Source organism: Diorhabda carinulata, chromosome 7 (assembly GCF_026250575.1).
Source record: "Diorhabda carinulata isolate Delta chromosome 7, icDioCari1.1, whole genome shotgun sequence".
NCBI classification, from domain to species: Eukaryota; Metazoa; Arthropoda; class Insecta; order Coleoptera; family Chrysomelidae; genus Diorhabda; species Diorhabda carinulata.
This window is the reverse complement of record NC_079466.1, coordinates 19,681,397-19,695,148: the sequence shown is the minus strand read 5'-3', so window position 1 is coordinate 19,695,148 and position 13,752 is coordinate 19,681,397. Positions and strand designations below refer to the sequence as shown.

The window sequence follows — 13,752 nt, the reverse complement described above, 5'->3', positions numbered from 1 at the left end:
CTAAAAGCAAATTATCGCCAGCAGACTGAGATCAAGGGAAGTAGAATAGTAGATCTTTAAGAAGCTAGGCTGTTGTTCTGAGACATTGCTGGTAAAATAAAAATGAGTTCCGATACTGTTGTCTTATATTATCAGTCATGGAACAAAGAAGGCCGAACAGAACCAGAGGTGTAGGACTACTGATCAGAATAAAACAGATCCGGGATTGTCGCCTAAGATTAACAACTGGATAGGGCTGGAAATTTAAGAATATTGTCCTTATCTTTAGATCTAGAACAATTAATAGATACTGGTTATGCTCCTTTTTTACAAGTTGTATCTTTAATATTGATTCCATTATTTGAAAGAAATTATTTGTTGATTTGAAATACTGCCAAAAGCCGTACATGTAACTATTTGGTTTATCCAACATTTTTACTAATAAGAGCTTACGGTCAAATCACTATTTTAGCGCAGCTGCGTCTGTTTTAACTTTCGGTTTTAGATAATCCCAGGTTTCTGCCTGACCATTTCGTCTGCATATCCTAAAATGTCATCCACCATATATTGACTTAAGATCTGTGAAATACAAAGACGAGGTTGTTCTATTTCCAATGAATCATATGCGTCTTAGTGAGTTGTCTTTTCTATCAACCCGAGTTTGAGATATTATTTCAATTTTTCCAGAAATAACCAATCTTTTTTTATTAATTTATTTCTAATATCTTTGCTGAGCTAAATATTGGAGAAAAAAGTCTATTATTTGTTACTAGTGCTTCATCTCTCCTAAAGTTTGAGAAACTACTGCTTCTTTCAATTGTTTTGGCCAGTTTCCACTTATAATATATGTTATCAGATTATAAATGCTTTCGGTAAAGAATGAGATCTACACTGGCCCTTCCGCTACCAACCGATTTTTTATTTTTCAGCTCCAATTCATCCCCAGATTTGTTTCCAGTTGTCTTCAGTTGTCTACTGAGTTATCACCGATATAAGTTTTATCGGCATTTCGAGTTTCTATGTTACTGAGTTACCGGTTAGTGGATTAAGATTTGTTGGACAATATATCAATTCTATGCTTCTTATTTATGAATACTTACCAGCTCTTACTTGTACATCTCTGCTGATAACTCTTCCAATTGTATTACTTGCTATGCATCTGTAAACAGTACTATGAACGTCTTGTCTATAGGATTGAGCAGGAAAAGGTTGTAAGAACAGAGTACCGTTTCTAAGCACTCTCCTAACACCTGATATGTCACCAACAGAAGTGCCATCCACAGAAAGCCAATCTATTGAAGGTTGAGGACTTCCCGAAGCCGAACAATCAAGCCATCCTCCACTTGAATTTGAAAACTCGAGTCTTGAAGGAGGTTCCATTACGAATGAAGGTCCTCGAAAATGCGAGTCAAAAGCTTGTATAGATTCTGTAACAAAGAAACTAATATGTAAGATGATTATTGCACGTCGCTTGGCAATATGCAATTCTTTTGCCATTGCATCATGGCTACTACTAATCAAAAATTCACAGGTATAAGTTAAAACATTCCTAACTTGAAATTTTATTCAATACTAGCAGCGAAACCAGGTGTTGCTCGGGTTAAAATACATCGCATGCTTAATGGTATAAAAAAATGGTACATTTTTTAACATAGAGACTATAGGTTTCTATTTTCGACCATGAGAAACTTGATATTTCTTATCAATCATAATAAATTGCACTCATTTTGGAACTTTCCAGATCATTAGGGAAATTTCTAGAGCTCCACTCGTTCTAGAAATTTCTTGAATATTTTTCTCGAACTTTCCAAATCATTCCAGAAATTTTCAGAACTTTCTAGAACAATCAAAGTCTATTATAATAGCTGAACACACTTTTGAATTATATAGATCATTCCATAAATTTTGAGATCTTTTCAGAAGTCCTCATATATAGAAATATATGTTTTCACAATTTTGCGAGCCACAACCACCCACTTCCAACCACCGCAGCCAAACTCCCTTATTATTATAACCTGGAGACCAAAGGATATTTACCACCCCTATGGGAAGTTGATACGGGTGAGTGGTGATGGAGAAAACCACCGGCAATAATTATATTACCTGCTCCCTTGCTTTTGGAACCTAATAGACCCAGATCAGGCAGATCCTGGCTAGATAGAACAATATTCGATAATGGATGAAGAAACATTTGAAAAACTAAGGAGAAAAATAGAACAAAAGATAACAAAAAAATCCTTTACGAAGACCTTACTATCAGCAGATCAGAAACTCATTGTAATACTGAGGTACCTAGCTACAAGGAAAATTTTTCGAGCCCTAGTTTAATTACAGAATTTTGGAAAGCAATATATCTCGTTTCATCCCTGTCATTTATAAGGAAATTTATGAAAAACTCAAGGAAGGTATGGTATATTATATAAAATATAATATTGGCATTTCGATAGGGAAGTAAATTTTCTAGATATTCCACTTATTCGCCCAGTATACAAATTTTTACTTTATTCATATGAATGCTGTGCTGATGTACTTTCTACTATAAATGACAACTATTTTGTTTAGTATAAAATGATATTTTTAGACAATTCGCATGAACTAAAACATTGGAAACTAATCTAAAGACAATGTTACTTCTCCTGTAGAAATCCAATGATATTTATTATACTGAAAACAGATTCCATGGTCTATTTTCACTTTATCATGTTGCCATGAATACATATTGATTTCTTTCGATTTCAACGTTTCAAATATTTCATATTTCAAAATGTGATGATTTGGTTGTAATACTAACGAGAATATTAATTAAATTATAGAATTGATCATATCAAAAAAATACCATTTACAGTAAAAAATTTGTATGAAAAGCATTTATGGACTTTTGCAATTGTAGAAAGTATCAATTAGATAGAAATCGGACGGCGGAAAGATGGCTGTAAACTTGAGAAGAAAAGATGGTATAGAGTTTAAAGAAACTACGGCAAAACCATCTGGATCTTAAGTTGAGTAAGCCGTTATAAGAAAAATATAATAAAGTTATTATTGACCTATCGAAAAACAAGCGTGACTGCCCGTGATTTTATATGACGAACCCTGAAAAATTCGACAGTTTCAAGTTCCGTGAAAATAACGAAAATGATAAATTCATGGAATGAAAATGAAGGACTGCTACGGAAATTCTATCACATAGCCACGGTAGAATTAGCTTAGCAAGATGGGGAAGCTGCTTGACTTACTTGTTTTGTATGGACTCAAAAAACGATGGTTCTGTTACAAATCGTGTTAAATATAACCCTTTATTCAGCAAGACTTGTCAAGGTGGTTCTAGAGTGTACTGAAATCAAAGTTTCAATAGAAAGTCCTGTTATTTGAAAAACTGATGGCAAAAAGTGGCTCAAATATTAGAAATCAACAGATTATTCCTCAGAATAAATCGTCGATCCAAAATTGGACAAAATCGTCTGCCGAAGCTTATATGCAACAAGCTTTCGAAATATGATTTTTCCGAATAATTACCAATGTCCTTGTTTTTATTACTGAAAATAAAACCGGCATAAGAACTCCTGAGACATTCTACAATAGACAACTATATTGTGAGATATTTGAAAATATTAATAATCTATTGGATGAAACAGGTTTAGCTCATTCAATATTAAAATAACTTTCCCCACGAAAAACGGACATACCTATTGGAAGATCTTTAGCTACAAATATAAGTGTGAGACAGTGTATTTCTACACTTTCCAATTTTTATGTTAGTTTACATTCAATCATTGGTTTAAGCCTGCGTATCCCAAACATTTTTGGCCGCCGCCCTTTCACGAGATTTTAAATTTTTTCGCGATCATTTTTTAATAGAAATAAAAATTCAAACTGTTTGTTTATTTCTCACATAAAAATTGCCCTTAATGCGAGGGTGATATTATTTTTCATCACATAGTAATTTGAAATTGGGATTGATTTTATTCTCAAATTAGGTCATCCAATCTGTTTCGGTACTCATTTTTGAAAATTAATAATTGTATGGCTTTTTCGCTAAGACTAGGATAATAATTTTGACAGATCAATCAAAAATTAATTAGTGATACAGTTTCAAACACTTTTTTAATGTCGAAGTTAGCATAAAAATTCCAATTAAATCATAAACTTTTTTCTTTCTATTCAGTATCGACAAAAAAATCTTTACTGATTTACAAATTATATAGAGGAATATTCGGAAAGTAGTCTTCAAAACTATCAATTAGTGTTATTTATTGAGTTCAAAATGTAAATCTACTTCATTGTAGTTTAAATAGGTTTTAATAGGTTTATATAATGTTTCAAAATATTTGAAATTTTCATTCAGAAGTCGTTGTTTCAATTGAGTTATTTTTTGAATTATTCCATATTATCCACTTGAAATCATGGAATCTATCTTAAAGTGAAAAAAGCATCTTTTTTAGATGTGGGTGTTCATTCAAAAATAACTTGTTTAACTCAAACTAACGTTTTATAATGTTTCCTATTAAAAGCCATCGAAAATTACAATACAAAATTATTTATGATCATTCTCTATTTCGTTAAAAAGTTACAATTTATTGGACGAGACTTGAAGTACTTGAAAATGTTTCTATAGAATATTGAATTTAGAGAAAGATAGTTTTTTTTGCCATGACCCAGCTGAATTTTTCCTGATCCTGTGGGGAATGGCGTCCCACACTTTGGGAAACACTGGCTTAAGCTAAACCCATCAAATACAGGAAGCAAATTAATATAATTAAATCGTGCCACCTTGCCATAAGCCAAATATATATTTAATCATTTTGCAGTAAGCAGCAAACTTAAATTTTATAATCCAACTTTACAATGCGTTCTTGTTCGATTCTATTCCAAAGTATTTCTTTCCACAACCAATTTCTATTCGTTATTCAATTTTGATTTACAAGATTTGGAAAAATCATTAACAGTTCTATCTATTCCACTTAGACCGTTACTTCTCATTAACTATTCTGTTTACCTCAACATGAGCTTTATCACCCACTCGAATAAATATTTATATCTCAAGTCATTGCGTTTTGGAAAAATAAAATTTCAAATTCTGTAAAATGAATGATTCATAAAACAAATAATTTAAATTTCAAATAAGGCTGACCTTTTAGTGACATTTTTATATCATTAGAAAACAATTCCTCTCTTTTGGCAAAAAGATAAATAATAAATTGTTTGTATGAAATGAAATTACTTAAACCGATACTATACGATGCGTCCAACGTTTGCGTCAGCATTCGCGTTCCAAAGAACATTGGAAGAGACGGCTGGATGAAAAGCTGCAACTACACGATGTGTCCAAGGTTTGCGCCAGCATTCACCTTCCAATGTTGGCTGAACATTGGACGTAGGCTGGATGAAGCGCCGCAGATAAGCGTGAAAAAATATATAGTGTGTACAAGTTGCCGGTAATGATGTGGCGCTTTCATAAACTCGATTGATAACCAGATTGTTTGGTAAAAAAGTGATGGACAACAATAACAGATATAAATTCTTATAAAATAAACTGGATGATACTTCGTTCTAATGTTGGGTACTACTTTGACGCAGGTCAAAGAAACCGACTTTCCATGGCCAATCATACCAGCAACCATCGTTGAAAGCAATGGACGCACCGTCTGGTACCGGCTTTTTATAACATTATTAAAATATCCTGAAGTTTTATTTGCTGGATAGAGAATTGAAGATTATTTCAATGCTGCTTTATCGTTTCATTTAAAATGTTTATACGAGTTGTTGAAGGCCTGGTAAATAATTTGACTTGTTTCGGGTTGTTAAACGTACTCTCATAATTACATAAAAAATTAATTTATTTGTTAATTCACAATCTCGCTGCATATGATGTAACAAAATCGGTAACGGTGAACAATTCTTTTATAAGAAATTCCTTTCAAACTTATTTTTTTATTTCAAAGTATAATATCTGGAAGTATTATGTTTGTTTGGGATAGTACCATCGTCAACACAAGCTGTAGAATATTCTGATATATTCAGATTTTCCACGAAAAGTTTTAAGGTACATTCAACTTTATTCACTTCGTTGAGTTTTCTCAGAAAATTGAATCGTTCACCCGTCTCAAGTCGTTAAAATGTAAATATATAGGGTCGTTTGAAATTTATGTGTAAAGTTTCCGTGGATCATTGCTCGTTTGAAAATATCTTCCAGAATGTTAGTAACACTTCATCCAATATAATACGCATTTTTAAATGGATAATTTTGACTATTATATTTGCATTATATCTGGAATTGATTAAGGCGATAAATCTTCATTTGGTATCCAGACAAAATCACTTTTTTTGATTGTATGATTTCACAGCTACAGATCAGAAAAATGAATCACAATTGAGATGGCTTAACACATATACCATAATCAGAATATAAAAAAAAACGTCGATCCAAAAAACATGTAAAAATTATAAAGGAAAACCAAGAAAAACTTGGATTGAGAATGTGAGAGAAGCTGCCGAGATAATTAGGATAAAATCGGAAGGAATAGAAGAGAAATCGAAAGATAAATAGGCATGGAGTATGACCCCCTAATCAAAAAACTACACTCCACACGGTAACCTGGCTAGAGATTTAAAACTAAAAAAACATTCTAATGAGTCTATTTTTATATGTGAATATATGTAAATCAGTAAAGGAATCGTGAAGATGAATAACTACTTGGAGAGAAAACAACAAAAAGAGATGAATGAGTCCGAACAATCACAGCAAACATAGAATCGACTACATCCCCTCAACATAAAACTATTATTAATGTCGTATCAGTTTTAAACCATTTTGCAACTGGTAGCAATCACACACTTATCCGAGCCAAACAGTCAATTTGAAATTAATCATATTATTAGTAATACTCTGAAATTGGATAGAAAAAAATAAATCAAGAAAAAAAAATCATAAAATGAAGATGAATGGACACTAATGACAGCTGGATAAGAAAAGATCATAGATGGAACAACGAAAGAAGACAATAGAAAATAAAAAGATCAATACTATAAAGACAAAAAATAGAAAAGTCGATGGAAAGGAATAAAATTATGAAATATGATTTGGTAGAATACAAATTGATGATATGAAGATTACAGGAAGAATAGAAACTAATAACATTTTATAAATTTCACGGATAACACGGAAAAACTATAAAATCAATAAAAATCAATACCCTCAACGCAGTCTTCCAACCAAAAATTCGCAAGAACAGATAAAAACAGTACCTAAACAAAAGAGGAGTAACAAATCGCCAGGGAATCAGCAATACCCATATAAAAGTTGAAGGCTGGAGAAAAAATTATACGAGAGTTTTAATATTCTAACCAACGAAATACTGAAAACCCAACAAATATTCAACTCTACTTAATGTAATGTGAAAAATAGAATACTAACAAATATATTAACATCTAGATAAGATAATAGTCTACATATCAAACAGTGTCTGAAAAAGGTTTTAATACATGTTTTCTTCATAATTTTTCTTTCTAATTCGGAAAGTGTCAGAAAATAGTCAAATTCTTGTCTTTCAATATATTTTTTGATTATATCGAGCTTGGAACTAAAGGCAGATCAAATTTCCCATTTCCTTGTAACTCTGTGTTGAGCGCATTTGAAATATATTTTACGAGTAGAAATGCCATGACAAGCATATATTGTTTTTAAAAATTTTTAATGAATGTGACTGCCCAAAATATTTTGCTTTGTTTAGTGCAAAGAATTTTTATCTATTTAGTTTTTTAGAAATAAATCGAACACAGTAGAAGAAGGGCACAGTTCATGTCGGGTAATCTGTTCAAATACAAAAATAGAACGCCCTCTTGTTGTCCAAGTGTTTTTTTTCTCTGCTTAATCCAATAAAAATTAATTTATAACCAGTAACATAATGAAAAAAGGATGCTACAAGACAGTACAAGATAGTGTGCTTGAATCTTGGTATCTCATTTTGAGATAGAATATGATCTACTTATATACAAAACACAACAACCTATAACTACTGATGTGAACACAGGGATCAGTGTCAAACGTCATGATAAGTGTGTGTCCCACGACGAGTTAAAACTATCTGTATATGGCCAAAATATCTATTTTAGAATCATGATAATATCCACGTTTGGGTTTTCGGATACGATCTTTTTAACTAAAATATTTTCAAAGACTTCCGACTTCCGGTTCTACCTGTAATTTCGTTATTTTAAATGGACCACTTTGTATATTAATACATTTTCGAAATCTAGATGGAATTTGTGTATACTTTTGTGTAAGAACTTTTTTCGAAAAATGCATATTTTTTGAATTATTAATTTTTTTGTAAAAAATTTAACCGTTGCAGTTCCTTATAGATTATTTTTTTACGAGGATACCCTTAAAGATATGAAAATAGTTTCTATTCGGTTGATTTTAGCAGTCAAATGTATATGAATCTATGTTGAAAAATTCTTCATTTTATAGAGGGTGTGTATAAAAAGTGTTCAAAGTTTAACTTCATGAATATCAAATTTCTTCATTTTTTTAAATAGAACCACCGGTTTTTTTCTTTTTTAATGTAATCAGGGGTACAAAATAAGGCGAATTCCTTTATACTTTCCTATACCTAAGCCTTACCGTTATCCAGATATTGAATATTTTATGTAAATTTTTGAAGATGCATATTTAAGAAGTTAAATTTTGAACACTTTTTATAGAATGAGAAATTTTTCAAAATAAATTCATCGTGGATAGTGATTGAGAGAATCTAGAATCTAGGGAATACAAAAAAGATGATAAGATTCGGAAACACTTAATTCAAAAGATCATTGAAGTGATAAGTGGATATTATACTTTTGGGCACAATACTTCTGTAATGGGAAGTGAAAACAAACAGGTATTGCGAAGAATGCAACGTAGAATAAAAGACGATCGAGCATCTGCTCTACCTGCTCCCTGACTAGACGGAGAAACGACGTCAATTGCTGGAGGAAGATAAAATAGATTGCATAGAAAAAATAGCGGAATAAGATAGAAAAAATGAAAAACTGGCTTCCCGCCGATCGGCATGCACTCTCTGGATGTGGAAAGGATAGAGAAGTGGCTCTTGGAGAATAATTATTAATCTCTTTCAAGTTTTTCCTCATGCCAGTAATATGATCTTTGATAGTATGTAGTACAAATGTTTTTTCATTTATTAGTACTCCAAGAAATGTACGATTCTGTTTTAACGCCTCCTTTATATTATTTACAATTTTTAACTACAAAAATAGGTAATATCTTTAATTTATTATTTCAATAATAACGTAGGTCTTTGATTGGCACTATTTCTTGATAAGCTGCTTCATAACTCTTTCTTGATTTTTCTGGCAGCAGCATCAGATTGATTCTTTCATATTCTTTTGACAGGTACACGAATCAATAGTTTCAACATTTCTCAATTTTTGATGTAGTAAAACATTTTGCATGAGTTGCGTGAATAACTATTTTAAGGCTTCTATTGTTGGGGTTACTGACCTTCTACATAACGTTTGATTTTTTTATCGTGACGTATATCGAAGTAACTGAATAATTTGGAGCGATTTAGCAAAACAATTTCAATTTCAGTATTTTTCTAATGAAATTTATCATATTTGCAATGGAATAATTATTTTAAATTTGAGAAAAGTAGTTACGAGGGCCGAAATCTTTGCTGCGCCCCTAACCCACTTACAAAAAAAATTAGTAAAAGTAGTTGGGTTTAGAACCAAAATCTCTAAAAGCCTATACAACACACCAAGCATCCAGTTCAATTTAGAAAAGAATTATCGCAAACAGCAGATCATCATCCTGTCCATCCAGTCATTAAAGCTTCAAGCTCCAATATATTAAAATCCAATCTCGTATGGGTTCTGAGACACAACGAAAACGCTAAAGCGGGGGCAGACAAACCCTTCATGGAACCTACAGGGGCTGAGACAGACTATTCTACTGGGAAAGTATAACTAGAGAAGATCTGCTGATTGTATCAATCTAACAGGTGTCCTATCTTGACTTGGCAGATAATGCGTCGTGCAGATGGACGGAACGTCTATCCGCATTCCTTTTGGATTGAAAGACTGCGTAGCTTCAGAAAAGTAAACCTGGGAGTCTATGAAATAGAAGACTTTGCAGCTACAGCCATGGACATTCTAGACTGAGATGGCTGTAGGAATGCTATTAACAGATCAGCTGTAAACACTAGTAGTTTCGTACTATAATCTTCATTCACGTTAACACATTTTTCCATTAATGTTTAAGAATTAATAAAAAGATTCTTCAATATTTTCAAGCCACTTATTTATCCGAAGAAAATCGTTTACCACGCAGGTGTATACTATACTTATCATGCAGACAATGTCAAAATGTTCAGGAGGTATAATATGTACCACATACTATGAAACACTAATATTTTATAATATTTGTCCAATAACCATATGTCGATCTTACAACACCTTTGAACTCACCACACCACCCTTTCACGATGTCATATGATATTTTGTATTCCTCTATTATTTCCAATAACTCTTCGTGAATTTGCGTGGGGTCAACTCTTTGAAATGCAAGTATTTAATCACCTCACTTAGCGCGACATTCTGATTCTCGGTATTCCGATTCGGACTTCAACTGTAGACATGCTACAATTCTATGTGGTGACGAACAAATATTTGGGTTTATAACTGGCGCAGAAGCGGACCAAAGGGTTAAGTCTTCATTTATTATAATGAACAGATAATTCTGCAAGTATAGATATGAATGAAATTTTATAAAATCCCTTTAGGGCAATTCAATTGATGTAGAATTTTTCCTTTTTTCATCCTCTTCTATTGTTTAACTAATGAAACAAGAAAATTGGTTTCTGAAATATCTTATTTTGCTTCGAGGTAACTCTCATGAAATACAAAATAAAAGTTTTTGTTTTGCAGTTTATAAAAAGAACGTCTAAGTAATCGGAAGCTAATCCTTGAAAATCACTGAAACATCATCGAAATTAGAACTTTTTCTCCGGAACATAAAGACAGGAAGAAACGAAAGAGACGTCTAGCGTCAGGACTTTTTACTTTTTTACGCTGTCTACATTTTCGAGATTGAATGTGGATTGTTTCATTGCGAGGATTACATTCCACTAAAGGCGTGGCTCTTTCGGGATTCGAGTTATAAATGAGATGTTCCGTAAATGAATGCTTAATAGAGAGAGCGATATATTATGGCACAGATTAAGCAATTACGCATAGAAGGGTGTAAGAGCTATTCATATATTCATGAGCTATCACAAAGAACAGATGAATAACAGCCCTCATAATCAGTAACACAACGGTATGCACTTGCAAATGAATGTGTATTTACACACTTCTTCAATATTCGGAAGAACAGCACCACTGTTATTCATAATATTCTTTTATAAAAGATAGCATAGTTTTAGACAGTTAGCATTGTGTGAATACCACATTTTTTATTTTGGAAACATAAATATCTTCTTATTTTTACATTGTTTCTATTTTTACAAAATTGAGTCAATATTATTATCTCAAATTGGAAATACTCGCAGAAAAAATATATCTAAACATCTTCAGTAAGATAGTTAATAATAAAATGGACAAAAGAACAGAAAATGATCCTTGTCAAGTAATGTATAATTGTGGGTAGTTGATAACTATGAAAACATATAAGAAGAAACGTCTTTATTTGATTCGTAAACAAAAAACAAATGAATTCTGGAGTATCTGATTTGATACAAGAAAATTAATATGTAGATGACAGTAGGATCAATATCCATTGCAGAAAATTAAAAAAGAAGTAACAACTCTCGAAAATATTAAACACAATGACGCGTATAGCTTCTATAATGTAACACAATCTTAGAAAAGATAAATTTGACGAGAAAAAATAACAAAAATAATTTCCCAAATCGCAATTCAACCGAAGACGAGAATGTAAAATTCCAATATCCATCAATGAGTATGGGATTTGATATCCAAATTGGAATATTTATATTTCTCGTATTTGTTCTGATTCAGGTAAATGCCAGGAGAGATCAATTTTAACATAGAAGCGGCTCAGTTTTCAAAATCTATTCCAACAATTACATGATTTGAAGTTTTAAGAGGAGAAAAAATATTGTAGAAATACATGATAGTGTTGAACGATGGAATTTTTCATAACACCAGAAGTAGCCATTGATATTTGCCTAGTGGATTTTTCAAAAATATCTAATGATATGAAAACTTCATTATGTTAGAGTCAGTGTGAGACTTTAATTTTCTGTGGGACTTCGGTCAAAATTATTTATAAAAAACTTTTGTGAAATATTTGAAACTTACTTATTGAATGTTGCTACTGCTGTATGAACGATACTCTTTTTAAGACACATATTTACATCTCTTAATAGCACGATAAACAATGGCGAGTATAACTTCAGAAGTATGAATCTGATCTTGGACAAGATTAAATTTAACGAGTCACGATATGAAAGAAACAAAAATTCCCAAAATTGCCATTAAACCAAAGACAAAACATGTAAAAATAACTATGGAGTTTGTGCTTCAGTGTAATCTGCACCCGTATTAAAACCTACTAAAGAAGTTTAATTCTAGCCTATAGGGCAGACAATTTCGATTATAGTTTAAAACTATTTTCATTTCTCTAGCTCTCAAAACAATCTTGAAAAACCTTAGATGACAATAGGTGTTGAGTAGCATTTTATTATTAAACTGCTTCCAGAATGTACAAGGGTTGGTGGTGTTATTTAATAAAAACAAGAGTTACATCGGCATGACTAAACAGTAGGTATTTCAAATCTAAAATATACCAGCATGAATATGATTGTCGAGAACATAATAAAAAAATAGATAATAAAATGTTATTTATATTGGAAAAGTATAGAAATATTCATTCACTAATGAATTGTCTCTTCATGCGAAATATGTATATAATATGTATTTTATCTTTAGACTCACGTCTAATAATTTAAAAAAAGTATGTTGTTTGCACAGGTTTTTATTTATATACGATTGTATCAGTTTTTTTTAATTGACTATTAATTTGATTTCTGTTTCATACAAAATGTTCTTATTAGTTTATGTTATATAGTTTGTCTAAATTTTGTCTCAGATACGGTGTGTCCTATTCATTCATATATACACTGATTATTATTTTATTGGCATTTTAGAAAAACTCTTTTACAGTATTATTTTGACTCCTCAACCCACAACATCATTCAAAATTTCATACTAGGAAGGACAATAATATCAAGAATGATAGATTATACAGTGGAGAGATTGCACATTCCTAATGAATCACTCTTTATAAATAAATAGTGATTCGAAAACAATATAAAATTACGTCCGATTTCCGTATCTTTCAGAATGTAGCTTGATAATTTTGAAAAGACTGCCACCAGTTTCTATCCGTTTGTTTCAGGTATATCACAGAAAAATGCAAATGATAGACACATTAAATACAAAACACTATTTTTCGAAACAATATACAACAACCAACGTATTCAGTAATATCAATCAGTTCCAGGGACAGTGGTGAGGCGGGTAACAGACGCCCAGATTCGCATCAATTACCCTTTTGTCTGAAGGACGTGGTGGTATCATGTTAATGATGGATATACTCTATAGAGTGACACTATTGTATCAATAGCTGAATAATACAGAATTTATACTGTGATTTACAACAAATGGAATATATATGAGTATTCCATGTTATCTATAATATAATACAGGATGATTCATTAATAATAAAAATCTCACTGGTCCGCAAGAAAA

At 31.6% G+C, this 13,752-nt stretch overlaps 1 protein-coding gene across 5 annotated transcripts in view; it reads right to left on the bottom strand.

Moving 5' to 3' along the window:
- LOC130896195 (cell adhesion molecule Dscam2) overlaps window positions 1-13,752 on the bottom strand; it is a 260,584-nt gene that overhangs the window by 166,728 nt on the left and 80,104 nt on the right. For all 5 annotated transcript variants that reach the window (XM_057804116.1, XM_057804113.1, XM_057804114.1 and 2 more), the window contains exon 2: window positions 1,080-1,406. In XM_057804116.1, coding sequence (XP_057660099.1) covers window positions 1,080-1,406 — 327 coding nt within the window. The remainder of the gene's footprint in view (window positions 1-1,079; window positions 1,407-13,752) is intronic.